Source organism: Phalacrocorax carbo, chromosome 13 (assembly GCF_963921805.1).
Source record: "Phalacrocorax carbo chromosome 13, bPhaCar2.1, whole genome shotgun sequence".
NCBI classification, from domain to species: Eukaryota; Metazoa; Chordata; class Aves; order Suliformes; family Phalacrocoracidae; genus Phalacrocorax; species Phalacrocorax carbo.
The window spans coordinates 18,762,066-18,785,534 of record NC_087525.1 but is presented as its reverse complement, the minus strand read 5'-3'; the positions used below and the strand labels follow the sequence as shown (position 1 = coordinate 18,785,534).

Below are 23,469 nucleotides of genomic sequence, written 5' to 3'. Positions count from 1 at the left end.
CGTTTCTAACCTGTGCTTTTGCACTCCCTTTCCTGCAGGCAGCTGAGTGTGCTGGCAAGCTCTTCATCTTCCACACCTCTCTGCCCATTGCAGAGGCCCCAGGAAAGTTAAAGAACAGGGATGATAAGAAACTGATCAACACAGATAAGGAAAAGGTAATAATGACTTGCACGATGCTTATGTTACAGGTCTAGAGCATACTCTTTATGAGATAAAATAACTCTGAAGCAACTACAAGGGTAGCACGTAATGTAACCATCCCAGCTAATGTCTTCTAACGTTGCACTTTTATCTTCTGTTCTCAAGTAGAGCTGTGTAGACTTGACAGCATAAGGACGGGTCTGGTATGAGAACAAGAAGAGAGAGATCTACGTTCTTGTACAAGATAAAATACCATAGCTGGGTTAAAGTAAAAGTGCTGAACTTAAAATTAAAGCTAGATGTGTAGTAATTTTCATAATATTCACCAGTTCTTCAAAGGCAGGGTCAGGAAGAATTTATATGATAGTGACTTCCCTGAAGAAAGTCTTGAAGTATAAAAGTGTATTGACTGGGATTACAAACTGGATCTCGCTTTTCCTTTTCTTACCACAAACTTCTGATTTCTTCTATGACTTCCTTTCTTAGACTTTGTTTCAACCACAAACAAGCTTTTACAACAACTTGGCGAAGGACTGCGTGGCCCAGGGCTGCTGTGTGGATCTGTTCCTATTTCCAAACCAGTATTTGGATGTGGCGACACTGGGTGTAGTAACTTACCAGACAGGAGGGTCCATTTATAAATATGCGTATTTCCAGGTAAAAGCGATATTGACTCAGACTGGTATTTGATCTAAATAAGAATTATTGTTTAGTTAAACATTCTTTTTCATAGTGTGAACTGTAGTGAACAAGTACTGCTTTGGATATAAATTGCTACTTAAACTTCAAGATTTTCACCAAAATTATTTTGTTAGCTTTATGTCTTTACACAAAATGTCTCTATTAATAACAAAAAGAACAACAAGAAAAGCCATGCTTTTAGGACAATATTTTATTAGCAGGGCACTGAGCCCTGTATGAGGGCTGATTTTTAGAGTAAGACTGGAGGAGATAGTATCAGGTTTTAAATTACTTTATGGTGTATGGAGCAGCTGTGATTTATGGGAGTATGAGACTTGAATTATGGCTTGTGTTTCTAGCTGGAGACAGACCAGGATAGGTTCCTGAATGACTTGAGAAGAGATGTCCAGAAGGAAGTGGGTTTTGATGCTGTAATGAGAGTCCGCACAAGCACAGGTAGGTGTTAGCATGAGTGAGTCGTAATAAATAGACTGCTTCAAGCATGTTGTATGGGAATTAACAGATTTTTCCATAACTTAAAACATCCTGATACACAAAAAGCTTTGCTAAAGCTTTGAAATTCTAAGACTTTTGTTGAGACTGAACAAAGATCCCTGCTGAAATCTGCCAAGATAACTTAGTGTCACCTGTGACAGGGCTCCAAAGGCTGCCTGTCTTGTTATTCTGTTGAAAATTGTGGTCCGTGTTGGTTTTTTCCCTTTTTCAGGTATTCGAGCAACTGACTTTTTTGGAGCTTTCTATATGAGCAATACAACTGATGTAGAGATGGCAGGTTTGGACTGTGATAAAACAATCACGGTGGAATTCAAGCACGATGACAAACTGAATGAAGACAGTGGTGCGCTCCTTCAGGTGAGGGGGTAGGCTTTCTAGGAGAAGTGAGTTGACAACTTAGGATTGTCAACAAACATGTGTCAAGGGGGAACCAAATTCTAACTGTGGAAAATGCCAGTTGTAGAAGAGGATGAGGTTGCTCTGAACTGAATTATTAGACACTCCTTCAAGGAACTGTTCGTTCTTTCTTTCTGCCCCTTACTATATCCTTAACCTTTCAGCATATTTGTTCTCAGGGTGATATACACTGCTTCAAACTACAGCATGTTTTCCAAGACCAGTTTCCTTAGTGCAAACTGCCAGCATTGCTGCTTGTTATCCTTCATTGACCCTGATTCTTAGCGTATGCTTTTAGGTTGCTGTGCAAGTCTTACATTATTGTCTTACTTGTTTAGGCATCTGAGTCCCAGTTTTTAATGAAGTATATTGACACCCTGCCTTTCTTAATGTAGCAGGACCTCACTTTTCTGTATCATGGCATTTTTGTCTCCTACAGTGTGCCCTGTTGTATACAAGTTGCGCAGGACAGAGACGACTCCGCATTCACAACCTCTCCTTAAACTGTTGCACGCAGCTTGCTGATCTCTATCGAAACTGTGAGACAGACACGCTCATCAATTACTTGGCTAAATATGGTAAGGGTAAAGATGGTAACAACTTTTAACTGCTGTTAAAATGCCTGTTGTCACCCAGACTATTCTCTTGACATCAAATGCCAGGTGGCAATCCTGATACTTCAGTCATTTATGAGAAAAAGCATAAAGCTGTGATGATAGTATTGCTGCTTAGGACGAGAGGTACAGATAGAGGGTGTAGGCTTACCCTTCATGCAAATTGTTGTCTAAAATTTTTTTAATAGCGGTTTGTATTGATGGCTCTCTGAATTTGTTCCTGTATTCATTTGTGGACTGTTTTAGTTAATTCTTTAACTGTACCAGAATTTTGCTCCGGGGCTAGGAAATGGGTGGCCGTTGCTCATAGATCTGGGTTAAATATCATACTTTTATGTCTTGTACCCTACTTACCCTTTCCAGTCTGCAGTAAAAGCCTACAAACCCAGCAGAGATTGAGCTGTGTATGTTTGTCGCCATTAAAATGTAAGAAATGGTTCATTTTCAGTCCAGTAAAGAAAGATGGCCAGGTTATAAAATGAGCTTTTATAGTACCCCATGCTCTCAAGTATGACCAAGTGTATATGTGAGAGAGAGAGTTGAGGAATATGTACTAAAACAGTAAATGAGCTGCTTCAGATCTTCAGTAGGAATGTATCATCTCTTTCCCACAAGTTTGAAGGGGAGAGGAAAACAGGCTTTAATAAATAATAGTTGTTTAGATTTGCTTTGTGAAAGTAGTGTTGGGTTTTTTACTGTTCATGAGCAATCACTTGATAGCCACCCATTTCTTTCTTTCTTTCTGTGCAGCATATCGTGGAGTTCTGGGTAGTCCAGTAAAGACTGTACGAGATGCACTGATCAACCAGTGTGCCCAGATCCTAGCTTGCTATCGAAAGAATTGTGCTAGTCCCTCTTCTGCTGGTCAGGTAAACTCTGGTGCTTTCACCTGAATTGCAGGCTCGTGTATTAAAAGGTGATGAGAGCTTCTACCTACTTAACCTACTCAAAGTCAATTGCTTTGCTCAGCAGAAACTTGCAAAGAGAAGACTCAGGAAAGTAGAGAGACTGCAAGTAAAACCATAGTTGAGAATGGCTTCTTGGACATCTGTCTGGAGCCCAGGAAACAATGCCTGCTCAAGGGAGAATTTTTGTTGCTTTTGCAAGTCCGTGATATAATTGGACTATCAGCTTTCACTCCTTGTAGCTGTACCACGCCTTGTTGGTTCATGCAAGCCTTGTTTTGTCAAACATAAGCTTGTTCAGCAAGACAGCTGACCAACTTCTGTCTGCTTGTGACTTGTAGCTCATCCTTCCTGAATGCATGAAGTTGCTTCCTGTGTACTTGAATTGTGTGTTGAAGAGTGACGTCCTTCAGCCTGGTCCAGAGGTCACAACAGATGACCGTGCCTACATCCGTCAGTTAGTCACATCCATGGATGTGGCAGAAACAAATGTTTTCTTCTATCCCAGGCTTTTGCCCCTGGTGAGTAATTCTGGATATTCTTACCACTTGAGAGTTGCTATTGTCTTGATTCATCACAAGGACTGGCATTTATATTTCAGCAAGGGAAAGCAATTTGAGAAGGATTGGGGATCTGCCATCTGTTGGGATACTTCACTTAATTCCACTCAGTAATAGGTGCCTTACTGCATCGTGTGAATTTGCTGGGGGATTTTTTTCCTGAGCAGTAAGCATATGTCTAGTGGTGAAGAAGACACTTCTGACCCTTTCATAGTCTTGTAAAAGTCCTAAAGCTTCTTCTAACTTTATGTAGTAATTTTCATCATTGCAGGGTAACTCCATGTACTATTCTGACTTTGCAGTACCGTAGTTGCTGGAATAACACTAACTACTAATCCCATTCCTACTCTAGGAGGCAGTGTTGGAACTACAGAGTAATTTCACAGTAGCCTTACATTCTCTCTTGCTGACCAAGAGTCTGTGATCTGCTTCTGTGTCACATTCAGTAAGAAAACTAAGCTAAGGAAGATGATACTTCAGTCACAGCTATTGCACTCTCCTGAGTCCTAGAAATGAGAAAACCATTGGGGTCTTAGTGGCAGTAATTTTCAGGACTTCATAAAATGTTCTTGTTTTATAACCTTGATTTTATTTTATTTTTTATTTCACTCTAAAACAGAACAAAGCAGATGTTGACAGTGACTCCTTGCCAGCAGCAATCCGGAACTCAGAGGAACGTCTCTCCAAGGGTGACATGTACCTGCTGGAGAATGGGCTGAACATCTTTGTTTGGGTGGGAGTCAATGTGCAGCAAGGCCTGATCCAGAACCTCTTTGGAGTGTCATCATTCAGTCAAATTAGCAACACCTTGGTGAGCTGGATGGCAGTGTGGGAGCTAGTGTCTGTGATAGTTGCCCAAAACTTAAAACAATGAGGAAAAAGTTGAGAAAATAGTGTTCAATTTTTCATACTAGGAAGAAGAGCAGCACAGAGCTGTGAAACTCCAGTGGGAACGTCCCTAGTCTGGGCATGTTGGGCATGCTTTTGCCTAGCTTTATTTGACAAGTCACACCTCCACTGGCTCTGAGGAGAACAGTCAATATGTTAATGGAATGAATAATTGACCGTGAATTCTGATATCATGTTATATTCTCTTTTAACTAATTGAGGTCAAAGAGGTTGTATGTTAGCAGGGGTAGACATATCTATACCCTTATGTAATATGACAAAACTGCTGAGTTTTGTTTAATGTCACTCTGCATCACGTGACTAATGGGGTTTGGATATCTTTCATTCCAGAGTACCCTGCCTGTCTTGGAAAACCCCTTTTCAAAGAAAGTACGATCTATTGTTGACATGCTTCAAGTGCAGAGATCCCGCCACATGAAGGTAAAAATGTTGTCCCCCATTTGTAGCTTTAAAATCCCCTTCCCTTTTAGCAGTGCAGGTGATGCCTGGTGATGCTGCAATGCTGAAATTATTCTTCCTGATCTCATGAATGTGATTCAAACAAAGTTTTCAAGGATCTAGAAAAAATTTGTGTTCCTAGTTTTGGAGTTCTGTGCTTAATATAGTTCTAAAACTAATTTTCTTCAGACCTATTTTAATATACTACTGCACAAACCATGTATATGTTATTTTCCTTCTGTTTAGAAAGGATTGAGACTTAACCCAGCCTAAGTATGGAAGTCAAAGCACATAAGCCATATATGCTGTCATTCTGGTTATCTATCTTTGGACTTTGGAGCTATTTAGTTTTTTGCTCTTTTTTCCAAGACCATTAATTCTGCTAACTACTCACTGTTGGTTTTGTTCTTGTTTTGGTTTTTGTAGTTAATAATTGTGAAGCAAGAAGATAAGCTGGAAATGCTGTTCAAACACTTCCTAGTGGAGGACAAGAGCCTGAGTGGGGGGGCTTCATATGTGGACTTCCTGTGTCACATGCACAAGGAGATTCGGCAACTACTGAGCTAGAGGATGGAGTGGTGCTGGAACTCGGCAGTGACATTTCAGTCTCTACTTATGACCTGATCAGAAGGCCCAGCGCCCTCAAAAAGGACAACATAGAAATCTGTACAATTCCATAATTTTTAATACACATTGCATAAGCAGAAATCCTTTCAAACTCTCCCAGTCCTGTATGAGACATGAAAAATTTTCCTGGTGAGGGCTTTAAAAAAAAAAAAAAAAAAAAAAAAAAAAAGGCCTTTGATACCAGGTCTTTTACTTGTATCTAATTGTTTCCTGTGCTTGGCAGGAGTTCACCCGCCATCCCATGCTCGCTAATCCTGTCATAACGAATGTAGTTTTTCTTTCAGTTCACTGTACATGATTCCACATTGGGTGAAAAAGCGGTAACTCTCCAAAACTTCTGGTAGTTGCTGTGTGTTTGTATGGGGGTGTGTGCATGCTCCAAGTGTGAAGAGGATACGCAGGTTGGGAGGACAAGAGGCAGGTCAGGTGATGGGAGCTGGGGCAGCCAAACATTTTGTGTCCCCCTCTCTTAAGAGAGAAACATGACATTGGAGAGCACAGAGGTGTCATGTGGCCGTCTGAATCGGAAATCCATGGAAAAGGAAAGGAGTGGTAAGCCAGGAGGCAGCAGAGCAAATTTCTTTTCCCAGTCTTCCCTGTGTTATACACTGCTGTGCAGATCTGTAATGGAGTAAGTAATAGTTCAGTGAGCAACAATCAATAGCTTCTGAACAGCATTAGGGGTAAAGATGGTGCTTCGTGTTGCACATGTGGTGACTCCTTATTGCATGGCTCTCTAATGTCCTACTCAATCCATGTTCCGTGGCCTCTCCTACAGAGCTTACCTGTCTATCCAGATGGTGGTGGGAACAAAAGCCTCTTAACCTTAAGCAGCAAATACTTTTAACAAGGTGAGGTGGGGCTGTGTAAGAACTGGATGATAAGAAAGTGGCCATTTTCAAACATATTATTGTGAATTATAGCAAACAAGCAGGAATTTGGTGCAAATTTGAGACTGCTTCATACCCTGGAATACAAGGAAGGGGATACAAAAACTAAGATTTAGACTGTACTGTAGTAGGTATTGCAAGTACGTGATTTCAGTTATCATAAGCATCTGGGCCGTAGTGAAGAGTTTCATTACTGGATGTCTATACCCTCTTCCATTCTACCTACTGATCAGCTTGCACAAAACCTTTTTGTAAGCCTGTTAAACTAAAATACCTCAGACAGATTAATCCATCCACTTTGGCCACTCTGCTGCTCCGTTCTGCAAGGGTGGATGAGAAGACTCCTGTGAAGAGGGAGCGAGTGTAAATCAAATACAGAATTCTAAGGGCTTTGTTTATTCACTTTTGAAAGGGGGCTTATATATTTTGGCTTGAACGCTTAATGAGTGTTCTTAAAATACACAGGAGCTTAAGCTACCAATAGCACTAAAAGTAGAAGGAAGAATGTGGGTGGATGAGAGAACATATTATGTGGGCTTGATATTTCAGAGGAAAGTCCTTGTTAAGATCAGAAAAATATCTGGCTGTGGTTTTAGTTCCATACCCTGTAGCATGTATATAAATCCATTCTTCTTCTAGTGCTGCTAGTTTGTCTTCCCTCCCATCACTACAGAGAAAGGGGAATATGAAAATTGTAATGGAGAAACTCTTTCAAGATGTAGTTGACAGAATCTTCAGCATTTTTGTATGAATGTGGCTGACTTTTTACTCCCTGTATTGCCTCCAACCAAAAAAATGTAAGGGATTTTTAACCAGAGGAGAACAACAACTTCAAGGAATATAAAGCGCAGCAACTACAGACTTCCACATATACTGATTTCTAGTATTAATACTGGGTGGGGTGGGGATGGAAATGAAATCATAAATGAACCTTCCATTTTCTTCACTTGTTTTTCCAATGCATCTTTTAATTTGTAAAGAAATAAAAATATATTAAGATGTATTTTATGTCATTGTTAGTAAATAAACACTGCTTATTTTTCCAAACCCTGTATGTTGCGGGAGGGAGGAAATGGGAAAGGTTGAAGCCTAGCTGATTGCTCCTTCACAATCCAACCTTCTGTTAACCCAAGTTCAGTTTTTGTCTCATTGTTTTTCTGTTTTGTTTTTTTTTTTTTTTACATGCCCTTACTCAGCACGAATGGTGGTAAGAAATTCAACAGGAGTCAACAGACAAAAGGTGCTGTTTAATTTCAGTGTTACTTTGCTTAATGTTTTTGAACTTCCTGCCCCTTCTCTTATTTTGCAAGATTTCAGTTTTCTCTAACAGCTTTGGTAAGGTGTAATGGTTTGGGTTTGTTTTTTTTTTTCTGGTCTACTTAGGAAAGTATTGCCCTTACCTTGTGACAATGTTAAAGACTTCTGCAGTCTTAATTTTTCAGAGAAAGAGACCTCCTCTTTCAGAGTTCAGATGGCAGGGTGGGGTTTGGGTGTTTTTTGGAGGGGAGGGTGCTAATTGCAAAAATAAATTTCCGAGTGAACTGACTGTAACTTGACTGTAGCCTGGAACATTGATATTGTACAATGTGCCGATAACAACCTGTATGAAAGCACAACACACAGAATGGTGGGGGTTGGAAGGGCCCTCTGGAGCTGGCACATCCAGCGCAGGGTGCACAGGACGGCGTCCAGGTTTTCAATCTATCCTGCCTGGTGCGGGAAGCAGCTCTCTGCAGGTGTATTTGCCTCAGTCAAATAGCTCAGGTTTTTCCCTGTCAGCTTCCGTACTGCTGACGCAGGTGTCTTCGCAGCCGGCTGGAGGTGCGCTAGAGGCAGAGGATTTACATCAGCTTGAAGCGAGGCTGCACGACTAGCGAAGCGCTGCCGTCCGCTCAGCGGATCTGTGTTAGGCTACGCTGCCCCTACGGCCCCTCGCGGTCTGCGCCGAGGATACCAAGGGGCGGGAAGGGGGGAAAGGCGGGACCCCGCCGCAGCCGCGCCGCGCTCCGCCGGCCCCTTTGCGCCCGCTGACGGAACGCCGCTCGGGGGCGGGGCCCCTGCGGCCGCTTCCTGGGCCGGGCCGCGGCGGGCTGGGCCCAGGGCGGCGGGCATGGGGCGCGGCAGGCCGGGCCGCGCTTGCTTCTGGGTGACGCTGGCGCTGGCCTGGGCCGCGGGGGCCGCGCTGGTCGCGGAAGGGCCGGGGGCGGCGGAGGAGGGGGAGGCTGGGCTGGCGGGCACCGAGGAGCCCTGCGGGGCGGAGGGGTGGTCGCAGGATGTCGTCCCGCCGAGCGCGGCCTTCGTCGCCGCCGCGTCGTACCGCGGCCCCGGTAATAACGACACGCGGAGTAACAAGGCGCTGCCCATACTGCTGTGGTGGAGCGGCAGCCTCTTCCCCCACTTCCCCGGCGACACGGAGCGGATCGACTGCCCGCGGGGCTCCTGCCTCGTCACGCGCAGCCGGCGGGTGGCCCGCCATCGCCGCACCAAGGCCCTCATCTTCTACGGCACCGACTTCAGGGCCTACGAGGCGCCGCTGCCCCGCCTGCCCCACCAGACCTGGGCGCTCTTCCACGAGGAGTCCCCCATGAACAACTACCTCCTCTCCCACCCGCCCGGCATCCAGCTCTTCAATTACACGGCCACCTTCCGCCGGCAGTCCGACTACCCCCTCACGCTGCAGTGGCTGCCCGGCGTGGGCTACTTGCGAGGCCCGGCGCTGCCCCTGGCCGAGAAGGACGCCTGGCGGCGGAGGGGCTATGCCCCGGTGCTGTACATGCAGTCCCACTGCGACGTCCCCTCAGACAGGGACCGCTACGTGCGGGAGCTCATGAAATACATCCAGGTAGGCGGGGTGCGCGGGGAAGCTGTGGCACGGCGCTGCTGTAGGAGCTGGGCCCGCCTGGCTGCTTCCCTCCACCCCCTTCTCTTAATGGGGTTTGTTTGTCCTTGTCTTTAGCCAAGACACGAATCGTAACGGGATGCATGCCGACTACGAGCTGGACAGAAAAAGTAGTTGTATTCCTTCCCGAAGCGTGGTCTAGACTACACCGCATGCCAGTAGGTAGGCCTGATGGTGGCTATTAGTTGTGGAGTTGGCCAAACTCGGGATCAGTCACAAGTTAGACTAAGCCTGAATAAGCTTGGTCTTGTGCACCAAGTGCTAGAAGTTGCTGAAATCTCTAGACCTTTAAGTTAGTGTGCAGGAAGGCTGTTTTTTTACAAGCCTTGCTGCCGTTTGAAAGTATAGGCATGCAATAAAAAGAGAGGTTGCCGTGTTTTGAGAATCTGCTCCTTATCTGCGTTCAGGTAGGACCACGTTATGGTGGTTTGTACCGCTGTGGCATAGCTGATGGAGAGTAGCTTCATGAGCTGAAATAATGTAGTTTTTTTCAAGCAGAAAAAAAGCGTAGTGTTTTTTTCTCTTAAAAATTCTGAAGGATATTAAGTTATTGAAAAAAAAATAAAAGCATGTGGTTTTAGCCTTTATCTGAAACATCTTTTTCCTGGTCACTTCTGCTGTTCCTATTGGTAGTGATTCATTTACTGTGCGAGTTCATCATGTACTCAGTAGTGAAAAAAAGACAAAATAGTTTTTAAAATATGACTGTGTATTATCACGGTATGAAGCAGATTCTAGATCAAGTAATATTGTCTTTCACTTCTATACGGTATTCTTTTAGCTCCTGGCATCAATTTTTCTCAGTCTAACAAATAAAAAGTTTTTGCCAGCCTGCTGAGACTGGCAGGAACTGTGTGCAATAACTGTTTGGAAAAGTACTGGGTATCTGTTAAGTAGAAAGATTACTTTTACATGAACATAGAGAGAGTTGAATGCCCTTCCTTGCCTCTCAGTTTCTGATTTATCTGCTAATAAATACATTTCTGGGTGACATCTTCCTTTCTCTGCACTGCTCCCTGCCCCCCACCCCCCCACCCCGTAGCATAGTTTATGCTGCTTTGGAAACTGAGTACTCAGTTTCCTCTAAAGCTGTTAGAACTGGGACTTCTAGGAATAGTCATAAGGGAAAAGAAGTTGGAGTGAAAGTGAAGCTAAACTAAGGTAGCTAGGAACTGATCAAAGTTAGGAATTTTATGAGAACTACAAGCTCTGAAAACAAGCTCCGGGCAAACAAATATATCTGTAAAGATACCGGTTGTTATTTTAGGTTGACTCCTATGGGAAATGCCTGCATAACCGTGAGCTTCCCAGTGAGCGACTGAGAGACACTTCTACAGCCACTACAGAAGACTCTGAATTTATGACTTTTATCGCCAGGTACAAGTTTCATCTGGCCTTGGAGAATGCCATATGTGATGACTACATGACAGAGAAGCTGTGGCGTCCGATGCACTTGGGTGCTGTCCCAGTGTACCGAGGCTCCCCAGCTGTGCGGGACTGGATGCCAGACAACCTCTCCATCATTCTTATAGATGACTTTGACAGCCCCCAGGAGCTGGCAAAGTATCTTGATTTCCTGGACAAGAATGGAGAAGAATATATGAAGTATCTAGAGTATAAAAACCCTGGTGGAATCAAAAACCAGTTCTTGCTAGAGAGCTTGAAGAGGCGGGAGTGGGGTGTGAATGACATGACTCTGCCCAATTACCTGAATGGCTTTGAGTGTTTCATATGTGACACGGAGAACACCCGGATTAGAGAGGAGCAGGAACACAAAAAGTCTCATGGGAAAATTCCAGCTCCGAGACCTCGTATAGCTCAGTTCAAGCACATGGGATGTCCTATGCCAACACCTGGGTTTGGAAGTGTGGAAGACCTCTCTGGAGGAGATAGGTAATGTACCAATACTATGCTTTCTGAAGGAAAAAAAAAAAAGGCTTCAAAAGCCATTATTATCCTGTTCCTACTGTGGATGTTGAAATAATCGCCAAAATAGTAGCTGTAACTCTTAATAGTGCTTTGTACATGAAGGATCTCTTAATACATCTCAAGTTACACTTTATATTGCGTCTTGTGGGTGGTATGGTAGTTTTGCTAGTATTGTGTAACACTGAGCCTGAAAAAGAGACTTGGAGGATGGTATTGGCTGGTGGTTGAATGAGGAGCGTGAGACCCATAATATCTTGCTAAAATGCTTTTTGTTGTTTTGTGTGACAGAATTCTGGCTTGTGTTGAATGACGCCATCCCATTTATTTAGGAGAGGGACCATGAGGGACAGAGAATAGGTTGAGTAGTTTCTTGTCCCCTTTGTGCACAGGGATTGCGAGTGTTGCTGGAATCTACCAGGCCTGTAGCCCAGTGTTAGCCGCGTTGAGTGCGAGCTGTCCCGAAGTCTTGTCAGCAGGGAACAAACCACACCAACCCTGAGCAACCGCTTTTGACAGGCAGAGTTTTGTTTGTGTGGTCTACTTAGTATTTATACATGTGTTGGTACAAAACGCATGCAGTGCTTGGATTCCCAAACTTTGAGTGATGAGATGGTGTTTGAAGTTGCAGTTGCTGCTGTTCATAAACCATGTGTGCACTTTTTGTAGTGTGTATTACTAGTGTAACACGTTTGGATCCCCCAGGTTTGTAAATTTTCTTTGCGTTACCTGCAACAATTTATGTCTTTTTAGGCAATTACTCAAGTGCATGCAATTCACTTCCTATAAGCAATCAGACAGCCATCATAAAGATAAACCCTCGGCCACAGCAGATCTTGCTATGTTCATAGCTATCTGTCATCAAAGATTTCAGCGTTCTGATGTCAGTCCTGCTTGTAGGATTAAATTAATGACTTTTTGAATATATTGGGAGGATCTCGTGCACTGTCCAGAAGGAAATTGTCAATATATTCTATCCCAGTTTATATGTTTACAGCTTTGTTAATAATTTCCTAGGATAAAGAACCAAGTGCTTAGGAGTGTTAAAATGTTAGAAGAAATAGTGTGTTGGAAATGCAGAATCAGTCATTTCAAATACGCTAGCTCAGAACTCAATTCTATGTGGATATGAAGCTCTAAAAAAGTTTTTATTATGTTATCCATCCACAAAAGAGTATGAAGAATTTTCTAAGTTTGGGGACCTACTTCATCCTATGTTTGGATGCTTTAAAAAATGGTGAACTGAAATTAAAAAAGGAAGGTAAGCCTGAGGTCATTCAGGATGTTTAGGGAAAGCCTGTTTCACAAAACCTGTGACATTTGTCATGAAAAAGCATGTTTCACAGTACGATTAATTCTCATATTGACTAATTGAAAAGTTATGCTTGTAAGTAAAAGGGATCCGTAATTCTTTGTTTTCTGTTGGTTGATTGATTTATTGGAGCTTTTTTACAGTAATACCTTTTCTCAGTCTCAGTGGCAAAATGTGCTTTTTCCTTATAGCATGCTATACAGCATCCTACTGTGATTCTCTACTTTTCCGTAGGTTTCCTTTTGCTTGAGCAGCAGATGGCAGTAGAGGAATACCTTTAGTTATGGTACATTTTTACACCTTCACCTTGCTGTCCCTTAGCTCTAAGTGTGGAGAGGTGGTCCCTAAACCCTTATGCTTGCAGCCTCACTTGTATTTGGAATTCTGGCCTTCACACCCAAGCGAGCTTAAGAAGAAAGGCTGCAGAACAACCATTTGTATGTGTTAGGTTATGGGTCACTACAACATATTTATATCTTGGCTGATTTGTACAGAAAATAGTGAGTTACAGTGCTACTGATGAGTAGAATATATGTTTAGTAGGAACTGCGATCTCCAATTATTCTTGGACTCCCACCTTTGTGAAGAGAAATATGTGGTTTGTTTCACTGATAAGGATTCCTTGAACAAAGGAAAGTCCTTGAACAAAGGTTAAGGAATTTAGCTGGTAAGCAAAGTGATCTCACAGTAAGTCCAAGTGCTGCGTTTTACAAAGGAACCTTTCAGCAGGCTTTGGGTTTTTTAAATGTAGAAGTAAGCCTCTATCTATGATCCTTCATATTGTAATCTATGTTAAAAGGTTTATTTTGAGGTCTCTATTGGTGTACACTGCAGAAATGTCCCACCATAGATCATAGAATCATAGGACTCTTTAAGTTGGAAAGACCTTTAAGATCATCAAGGCCAGCTGTTAATCAAGCACTGCCAAGTCTACCACTAAACCATGTCCCTAAGCATCACGTCTACATGCCTTTTAAATACCTCCAGGGGCAGTGACTCCACCACTTCCCTGGGCAGCCTGTGCCAATGCTTGACAACCTTTTTGATGAAGAAATTTTTCCTAATATCCAATCTAAACTTCCCCTGGCACAACTTGAGGCAACTTCCTCTTGTCCTATCACTCATTATTTGGGAGAAGAGACCAACACCCACTTCACTACAGCCTCCCTTCAGGCAGTTGCAGAGAGCGATAAGGTCTCCCCTCAGCCTCCGCTTCTCCAGGCTAAACACCCCCAGCTCCCTCAGCCACTACCTGTCACGCTTGTTCTCTAGACCCTGCCCCAGCTTCGTTGCGCTTCTCTGGACACGCTGCAGCACCTCAGTGTCCTTCTTGTCCTGAGGGACCCAAACCTGAGCCCAGCATTCGAGGTGGGGCCTCACCAGTGCAGAGTACAGGTGCACAATCGCTGCCCTGCTCCTGCTGGCCACACCAGTGCTGACACAAGCCCGGGGGCTGGTGGCCTCCTTGGCCACCCGGGCACTGCTGGCTCATGCCCAGCCGGCTGTCAGCCCCCACCCCCAGGGCCTTCTCCGCCGGGCACTTCCCAGCCCCTCTGCCCCAGGCCTGGGGCACTGCCTGGGGTTGGTGTGACCCAAGGGCAGGGCCCGGCACTGGGCCTTGTTAAACCTCACACAACTGGCCTCAGCCCATCGATCCAGCCTGTCCAGGTCCCTCTGCAGAGCCTTCCTGCCCTCCAGCAGATCAGCCCTCCTGCCCAACTTGGTGTCACCTGCAAACTCACTGAGGGTGCCCTCAATCCCCTCATCCAGATCATTGATAAAGATATTAAACAGATCTGGCCCCAGTACTGAGCCCTGGGGAACACCGCTTGTGACTGGCCGCCAACTGGATTTAACTCTGCTCACCACAGCTCCTTGGGCCTGGCCATCCAGCCAGTGTTTTACCCAGCGAAGAGTACACCCACGCAGGCCATGAGAGGCCAGTTTCTCAAGGAGAATGCTGTGGGAAATAGTGGCAAAGGCTTTACTGAAGTCTAGGTAGATAACATCCACAGCCTTTCCCTCATCCACTAAGCGGGTCACCTTGTCATAGAAAGAGATCAGGTTCGTCAAGCAAGACCTGCCTTTCATAAACCCATGCTGACCTGGGCCTGATCACCTGGTTGTCCTGTACGTGCTGTGTGATGGCGCTCAAATGATCTGCTCCATAGTGTTCCCCGGTACCGAGGTCAGACTGACAGGCCTGTAGTTCCCCAGATCCTCCTTCTGGCCATTCTTGTAAACAGGTGTCACATTTGCTAACCTCCAGTCAACTGTGACCTCCCCAGTTAGCCAGGACTGCTGATAAATGATTCAAAGTGGCTTGGTGAGCACTTCCACCAGCTCCCTCAGTAGTCTTGGGTGGATCCCATCTGGCCCCATAGGCTTGTGTGTGTCTAGGTGGTATAGCAGGTTGCTAACCATTTCCCCTTGGATTATGGGGGCTCCATTCTGCTCGCCATCCCTGTCTTCCAGCTCAGGGGGCTGGGTACCCGGAGAACAACTGGTCTTGCTATTAAAGATTGAGGCAAAGAAGGCATTATGTACCTCATCCTTTGTCACTATGTTTCCCCCCCATATCCGAGAAAGGAGGGAGATTCTCCTTTTGTTGCTAATGTATTTATACAAACATTTTTTTTCCTTGTCTTTTATGGCAGTAGCCAGATTAAGCTCTCGCTGGGCATTGGCCCTTCTAATTTTCTCCCTGCATAACCTCATGACATCCTTGTAGTCCTCCTGAGTTGCCTGCCCCTTCTTCCAAAGATCATAAACTCCCTTTTTTTCCCAAGTTCCAGCCAAAGCCCTCTGCTTAGCCAGGCCGGTCTTCCCCGACAGCTCGTCTTTCGGCACATGGAGATGGCCTGCTCCTGTGCCTTTAAGATTTCCTTCTTGCAGAGTGTCCAGCCTTCCTGGACTCCTTTGCCCTTCAGGTCTGCCTCCCAAGGGACTCTGTCAGCCAGTCTCCTAAACAGGCCAAAGTCTGCCTTATGGAAGTCCAAGGCAGCAGTTCTGCTGACCCCCCTCCTTACTGCTCCAAGAAGCAAAAATTATCATTTTGTGATTGCTATGCCCAAGACGGCCTCCAGCCATCACATCACCTGCAAGCCCTTCTCTGTTCACAAATAACAGGTCCAATGGTACACCTTCCCCAGTTGGCTCACTCACCAGCTGTGTCAGGAAGTTACCTTCTATACATTTCAGGACTTCAGGGGCCTCCTAGACTGCTTCCTCTCTGCTGTATTGTATTTCCAGCAGACATCTGGTAAGTTGAAGTCCCCCATGAGAACAAGAGGTAGCAATTGTGAAGGCTTCTCCCGGCTGCTTATAGAATATTTCATCTGTCTCTTCATCCTGCTTGGATCATCTATAACAGACTCCCACGATGATATCTGCCTCGTTGGCCTTCCACCCCGATTCTTACCCATAAACACTCAACCCTATCATCACCATCATTAAGCTCCAAACAATAAAAACACTCCCTAACATACAGGGCTACCCCACCACTTCTCCTTCCTTGCCTACCCCTTCTGAAGAGTTTATAGCCATCCATTGCAGCACTCCAGTTGTGTGGGTCATCCCACCATGCTCCTGTGATGACAACTATATCATAGTTTTCCTGCTGTGCGATGGCTTCCAGCACCTCCTGTCTGTTGCCTATGCTGCATCCATTGGTGTAGTTGTACTTCAGTTGGGCTATTGATCCCACCACCTTCTGGTGGGGTGAAGGCCTAATTCCTATGTGACCATTCTCAGGTGATTTCTGATCAGATGATGATGCTGTTGACCACAGAAGACTAATTTCCATGGCATACAAGTTGTATGCTGCTCCACAAAGAAAGTGACTATGACATGTTGTGTGTTTCTTTTGGTCTTCCTGTAGTAGTGGTTGATATCTGCTTCTGGGCAGTGTAGCCATGCTTGCTTTAATATACGGTGTACAGAGCGAACACAGAAGGCACTGTACTTATTTCTGTGATTGGGAGGGAGGAGAAGCAAAAAGCTGTCTATATAAGTTAACAAGTATTGGGTCACTCGTAGGGACAGATTAAAAAGAGCATTGTGTTTGGTCCTTCTTTCCAAAATTTGTGATGAACTTACGTGGCTGGGTGGCAGATATAGTGGAGAAGAGATAACTAAATTATTGCCATACCTTGATATAGCACAAATGAGAGAAGTAGTCCACATGATCATGAACGAGATGGGAATAGCTGAAAGTTGCAGCAATGTAGCAATGCAGCAATGTATGAAAAGTTTGAGAATGTATGCCTTGAAAAAGAGAAAGCGTGTACTCGACCATGTAATCTGGAGATAAAGAATAGAGTCAGGGTTGAGGGATATAATGATATTTTTTTTGTCTCTCCCATGTATAGCCTGAGTTTGTAATGAGTAGCTGTCATTCTCTAATTGTTAAATGGTTTAGCTGAAAAAAGAATTGATTCTTAAACGGTTACGCATATACTGGCCATGGAAGGCTACTCCCCAAATCATAAAAGGACTCTGCTAGATTTTATTTTAACAGACGTTTTTATTCTCTACAGTTAATCATTTAGTCTCTTTGGTTAACACTACGGTTGCATGCTGATAGTCCTAGAATGTTGTAAAGCTAATACTGAACTTATAATTTCTGTAGCAAATTTTCATAGTAAGTTTCTTTAAATGACTTGCAGCACAATGGCACGGGAACAATATACTTTGTCATGACCGTCTCTGGACCTGTTTTCCTCTTAAGTGAAAGAGAAAAAATGGTTTTGGTGCTATTACAGCTGCAGGCTCATTTATTTTTTTAATGGTTTATGGTGGTGTCTCTTTTCTTGTTTCAGTTGGAAAGAGATGTGGCTGCAGGATTATTGGCAAAGCCTTGATCAGGGTGAGGCCCTCACTGCTATGATTCATCGCAATGAGTCACATCAGGGAAGATTTTGGGACTACATGCATGAGATTTTTCTCAAGAGGACGAGGCAACACTGACCCATCTTTGTAAGAGCTTGATTTGAAAATTGCATTGAAAGTTGAGACTGTGAATTCTTACCTTGCTCCAATGTTTGCCTTGAAATAGAAGAACAACTCTCACAGAGACTGTTTTTTCTGGTGCATGAAGTGAGTAAGTTTCTGCTATAATTGGATTTCAGTGGTGGAGATCTTAGCAACTGCTTTGATTTGAATTCCAGCTCTGTGGTGTGATGCCGCTCCTGACTTGCAGGTGTCAACATGTGGGGCAAAAGAGGAATTTACTCTCCTTTTGCATTTGATATAGTTTCCTTGTGGCTTACATAACTTCAGAGGAACACCTCTTCAGACTCTTGCTTAAATGCCCTCAGTAATTTCAGGGATTTTTTTAAATCTCAAAAATATTAATTGTTTTTTATAAGTATTTTATCAGTCACTTATTCTCCTCATTAAGGTGTACTTTTAGTTGCTATTAACAAATAGCTTTTTCAGTGAAGGAATTACCAAAGACAAATGTCTGAGGAGAGCAACTGTGCCTTATGAAATTGCAGCAATAAAGTCTCTTCTCCCCAAGTAAGCATGCCTCTAATACTCCTACTTATCAGGGTAACTGAATACTTATGGGCAGGTCATTTACTCTCTGCCTAATTTTCCTCTTCTGCTAACTTTCCAGGTGATACATACAATGGGATGAGAGAATGAATTATTTAATTCACAACTTTCAACGAAGTATTTCACACTAGAAAGTGTATTACCTGGTATTGTGCAGAACTAGAGTACAATTAGTATGCTTCGGTTCTTTTAAGATTCCATCAAAGCCAAAATCCCAGCAGTAATCCTGACTTCTTGTCATCTCCTTAATACTAGCAATTCAGAGGCCTTTGATTTGTTCTTTTTTAGTATCTGCAGCTTTCTGCAAAGGCAAATACATTTTACCGATAGTGCCTTTCCAGCGGTCTCTGCAGTTTGGACACAAACCTTACAGTCTTTCTGTGCTGAAGTGGATGATCAGAATCAGATGCACTGAGATGATTTTGTATCTCCACCAAACCTTAATACAGTATGATCCTGGTCTGTGACTGGAGTTCCTAAAAGTGATGACATGTGGATAGACCTTCCTTGCTGCATAGTGTGTATCTTTTGCAGATATAAATAAAGTCCACTGTTCCCTGCCATGTTGGGTACCTTTCTGAAATAATTGTTTTTGCACTGGAGGGAGACTCATTCACATAGTGTCACAGGTTTAAAAGCACAGGTAAATATGGCCACACTGCAGTGATGTCTCTGATGGCGTGATGGTATTGTATTTCTCCAATTCTCCTCCCTCTCACAAGTAACTACTGACTAAATAGCCAGAGTTTATTCATGCCTAAGACAGGATGTTGGTAATGAAGGTCTAGAGTCCGTGGGGTAATTTCATTTTGTAAGACAGTTCATGCCTTGCTGTGGGAAGTTTGAAGCCTGTTAGTAAAAGTTAGGAACAGGATTGAGTCTACATTCTGCCCCTAATTAAGACACTATCTATTGCTTAGCTGTGGATGGATCACTTAATGTCTTTTCTTTTTCTCAAATTCCCATTCATAATGTTATAGGTATGATATTATAGGTATAATATTAGTATAGGTAATTATATGCATCTTAATGTTTGCCTACCTCTCAGGAGATAGAACAATATTGCAATGTTAAAATCTGGGCATCTTGGCAGAGGAGACTTCAGATCCATAACTATCACTGGATTCTTGTAAATGTGACAATTACGTGAAATATATGCTGATCTCACCTGATTTTTTTAAGGAGAAAACTGCTTTTTTTCTGTCTTCTGTAATTACAATAGCAAATGGTTCTTCAGCTAAAATGCATTAATCAGTTTATATTCCTTTTTTTTCAGTTACTCAGGAGACATGAATACCTAAGTGAATATATCTGAATTAATTGATAAAGTGGATTACTCAAATCGGGTTAAGACTACAGATATTTGTCTTTGGGATTGAAGTGGCCACAATGTGCTTGAGAAGTAAATTAAGATAAATTAAGGCTGCTTTAGTTCTGAATATCAACTTCTTCTGAAAAGTTTAATGATATTTAAATAAATTTTTTGAATTAATGCCTTCAGTTACTTCAGATTCTCGTAATTTCATGTTTCTGTACAGAAGATACTTCAGACTACTCTGACTGCATGGTCCTCTTAATTAACTATATCTCAAAACCCTTTCTTATTCAAGTGTTTGGTGGAATAGTCAGGGAGAGAAATTCTGATCTTGCCTTTTGTACTTAATGTAGAAAAATAAGAACCAGGTACTAGTACATTCAGCTTTTGCTATTTTATCCCGTAATTTGAGAAGGTTTTCTAGAAGTGTGGGATTTATAACCAAGTCTAGGTATTAGTTATAATTTATCTGCTGTTTCCAACACTAGGCGTGCTACGTTTAATGTATTGTCCTTGCAGGAATAACAGGAGGAAGTACCAATATAAGCATGTGTATCATACCACTTGATTAGTGATGTCTTAAAGCTTCACTTTGCCTTCCCACTCAGCAAAATGAGCATGTTTGTCAACTATCAACAGAATTGAAGATATGGTGGTACAAACTTAAGAGTAGCTAGCAAACCGGATAAAAACTTATTCCTTGGGACCCCGATTCATTAATTTGCTAGTTGACAGCCATGTATTCCTTCACTACTATTTATTATCTGTACTCAGTATATTATAGTCGCCAGTCAACAAGGTTTTTTTGTTAGTCCTACAGGGTTTTTTGGCTGTGGTTTTTTTTTTGTTTGGAGTCTGGGTTTTTTGCTGCATGTATGTACTACAGAAGGGTGTTGCTTTGAGCTTCATGACTGTTGCCAAGCATAAGTATTTCTATTTTTTACAGTCTTACAGGTGGTGAATTTCTCAAAAGGTAGAGAGTATCAGCTACCAGTCTTCACAGCCATGATACTCACTCAAGCCTTGTGTTTCTCTTGTATCTGTCATTTTTTCTGTGGGAATAGACCATACTAGCTTTATCATCTCCTGTATGTCACAATACATCCATGCTTCATACACAGTGTGTTTATTGCCTATATTAATATACGAAATGTGTTTCACTTATTATACATGGTGCAGAAGAATTAAGCCTGAAATATTTCTTCCAGTGTGTATTATGAATAACTGGTATAACTGCCAGGCAAATTCCTCAGGGGCAGGAGAGGCTAGAATTCTCCCTGCCTGGCTGAAGAGTTGTCGTTGCAGTTTTGTTGCAGGCTGCTGACCGACCTTCACAACATCCACTTCTCTGCATAGCAAGGACTGCGAAATGCTGAATAAAGGTGGTAATGAATTTGAAAGGATTGCTACATAACATCCAAAGACTACTGCCAGTCGTAGCTAAAGTGAATTCAATTTACAATCCTAGTTGTCTTTGAACTATTGCAAGTATGTGAACGCAGACAAGGAGGAAGGTCACTGCAGCAACCTTTATATTTTGGAAGAAGGTTTCTGATTTCGGTTCTTGACTGCTAACTGGATTTCTCACTTCACTGCTTTAAATCCAAATGAGCTAGGTGGCTGAATGTCATCACTCATGTTGTGACTACTGGAAGGCTTATGTGATACTCGGACTGAAGAGTGTATACAACATCTTTCTTAATCAAGTTCTTACAGCGCAGGTGCCGGTACTCATAAAAACACACAACTGAGACTAACTGGGAATTCTAGCAAAGGCATAAAATATTGAGGATGATAAAGAGATTACCCTGCAAACCCTTTGGCAGGCTTCTACTAACTAGGGTGAGTTGCTTCACTGCTTGTCATGCATTTTGCTCATTTACTGTGTGACTAGAGGGAGGAATTCAAAGCTGTCATGATAGATTTATTCACTAGCATTAATGTTCTAAAATAGGTATATCCTCATTACTGCTGATATGAAACACTAGTAGATTCTATTGATACTGTGTCTCAATATTTACTTGATAAGCTAGGATAAGTTTATGCACTCTGAGGGGTGAGAGAGGAGAAACAAATGTCTGACAGAAGATTAAAAATCTAGCAATCCAATTCATTGCACTGGACAAGCTAAAGTTGTCATTCTCCTGCAAAAAGTAATACCAGGTGCTACCTATTCTTTCAGTAAGAAGCTAGGTATTTTATATACTGAACTAGTTGTCTGTTTGCTGTCCTTTAGCAAGGACTGGAATTTCTAGGAAGCAGGTGACCTCACTAAAGAATATTGATGTGATACCTAACGTTGATAATTTCTAGAACTGAAAAAGAATTGCCTTTCCTTATTTCTGTCACTGTAGTACTTTTCAAACTGAAAGATCTCTGGGTCCTCTGTGATGGTAAATAGAATGAGAGCCAAGCAAGAGTGGATGTGTATGTTTGGAGGGAAAGGGAAATTATATTCTTACCCTGGAAATGGTCTGCAAAGTGCAGCAGCTGGAGAATCACAGCAGAAATGCCCCTCTTGCACCTTGGCAGAGGGTAGTTTCAACTGGCACGGAAGAACTAATAACTCCTAAAGGACTGGGAACAGGATAAATTGAATTGAAACACAGCCATCAGGACATCACTGTTGAAACAGGCTTTGCTATGTTAGACAAGCAGCCATCTGCCTCCCTTACCATCCTTGCATACTCACTCTTCAGCCTTGTCCCAAGAGAGCCACTCCCTTAATGATTAGCTGTCATCCATTTGGTTGGATTTAATTAAGATTGTTGATGGACCTCCAGGCACCTTCTGAGAAGTTGTATGAATCGGAAACACAGGGTGGCGGGTTCCTTCTTTCTGTCCAGAGACCTATACTGACAGGTTGAAATTAATCAGAGACAAAAATCCTTTTAGTGATACGGCCAGTTGACCCAAAGCCTGTGTCAGTCTTTAACAAACTGCACTGTTGTTATGATTCAGTGTCTCAGAGGTGGCAGTGAGAGATACGTGGCCCTGCAGAGGAATTGGGAAGGGTGGATAAGAATGGACTGCAGGATTTGTTCCAGAGCTGTGACGCCACTGGCATCTTAATTTGTATGTTGTTATATACATTCTTTCTTGCAGAAAAGACCCATCAGATACTGAAGTGTCTCAGCTGGAGATGGGTCTGGGGATCTTGGAACGGATCAGAGCAGATCACGATACTTTGTGGCATCTCTGAGCAAATAAGGAGGCATCAGGTAATTTGCAGTGGAAATGGGCTGGATTTAAGTACATCTGGGAATAAGGGACTAGTGATGGCAGCTCAGAACTAGTCAGGTGGACAGAATAATGCAGGGTGGCTGGTCTGATTGACATAGCTCAGGATAAGGTAGGCTAGCATTGGAGTTTGGGGGGGGGGGGGGGGGTAACAAGTCAGAAAAGAAATTGCATCTGTCATTGTGCTAATAAGTGCATCAGGTGCTAATACTGTCCAAACACAATAGCTCAGCAGATAGAAGTCTGAACCAATTAGAATCTTAGCAAACTGGTTAGTGTCACTACTGAAGTTAGAGTGGGGGTGCCTTAACTCTTAAGGCATCTCCAATTAAATTGGAGCTTAAAGAGGTCAGGGTGAGACAGCTGAGAGTAGATCGTGGTAGGTGAGGGTACTATGAGCTTGTATGAGAAGAACTGGAGCACTCAGGATAAACTTTGGTGAATGTACTGGAATTTACCTGAAAGCTGGATCCAAGCAGTTCAGAAAGATGTGGATATCAACTCTATATTAATTTCTCCCAGTAAAACTGATTTCTTAGCC

At 43.1% G+C, this 23,469-nt stretch overlaps 2 protein-coding genes across 10 annotated transcripts in view; both read left to right on the top strand.

Moving 5' to 3' along the window:
• The window catches only part of SEC24C (SEC24 homolog C, COPII coat complex component), a 38,629-nt gene extending 30,949 nt beyond the window's left edge, over positions 1 to 7,680 (top strand). For all 5 annotated transcript variants that reach the window (XM_064464981.1, XM_064464983.1, XM_064464982.1 and 2 more), the window contains 10 exons: positions 39 to 155; positions 628 to 798; positions 1,182 to 1,278; positions 1,550 to 1,695; positions 2,174 to 2,312; positions 3,099 to 3,217; positions 3,595 to 3,774; positions 4,433 to 4,624; positions 5,053 to 5,142; positions 5,587 to 7,680. In XM_064464981.1, the coding sequence (XP_064321051.1) occupies positions 39 to 155; positions 628 to 798; positions 1,182 to 1,278; positions 1,550 to 1,695; positions 2,174 to 2,312; positions 3,099 to 3,217; positions 3,595 to 3,774; positions 4,433 to 4,624; positions 5,053 to 5,142; positions 5,587 to 5,727 (1,392 nt within the window). In that variant the 3' untranslated portion in view covers positions 5,728 to 7,680. The remainder of the gene's footprint in view (positions 1 to 38; positions 156 to 627; positions 799 to 1,181; positions 1,279 to 1,549; positions 1,696 to 2,173; positions 2,313 to 3,098; positions 3,218 to 3,594; positions 3,775 to 4,432; positions 4,625 to 5,052; positions 5,143 to 5,586) is intronic.
• Positions 7,681 to 8,714: 1,034 nt separating this feature from the next.
• Positions 8,715 to 21,530, top strand: FUT11 (fucosyltransferase 11). 5 transcript variants are annotated; one of them, XR_010375115.1, is made up of 4 exons: positions 8,715 to 9,519; positions 10,844 to 11,469; positions 17,635 to 17,911; positions 21,410 to 21,530. XR_010375115.1 is itself a non-coding variant. In XM_064464986.1 (3 exons), exons 1-3 carry the CDS (start codon positions 8,788 to 8,790, stop codon positions 17,780 to 17,782), a joined length of 1,506 nt encoding a protein of 501 aa, XP_064321056.1. In that variant the 5' UTR covers positions 8,715 to 8,787; the 3' UTR covers positions 17,783 to 19,878. The 5 variants fall into 5 exon arrangements, 1 of the variants encoding a protein (XP_064321056.1); XR_010375114.1 differs by having other exon boundaries at positions 21,405 to 21,530; XR_010375116.1 differs by having other exon boundaries at positions 21,396 to 21,530.
• The last annotated feature ends 1,939 nt before the right edge of the window (positions 21,531 to 23,469 follow it).

Coding starts and splice junctions, on each gene's coding strand:
- FUT11 (XM_064464986.1), top strand. CDS start 8,788: ATGGGGCGCGGCAGGCCGGGCCGCGCTTGCTTCTGGGTGACGCTGGCG. Junction 9,520..10,843: donor AGCTCATGAAATACATCCAG/GTAGGCGGGGTG, acceptor TTGTTATTTTAG/GTTGACTCCTATGGGAAATG. Junction 11,470..17,634: donor GACCTCTCTGGAGGAGATAG/GTAATGTACCAA, acceptor TTCTTGTTTCAG/TTGGAAAGAGATGTGGCTGC.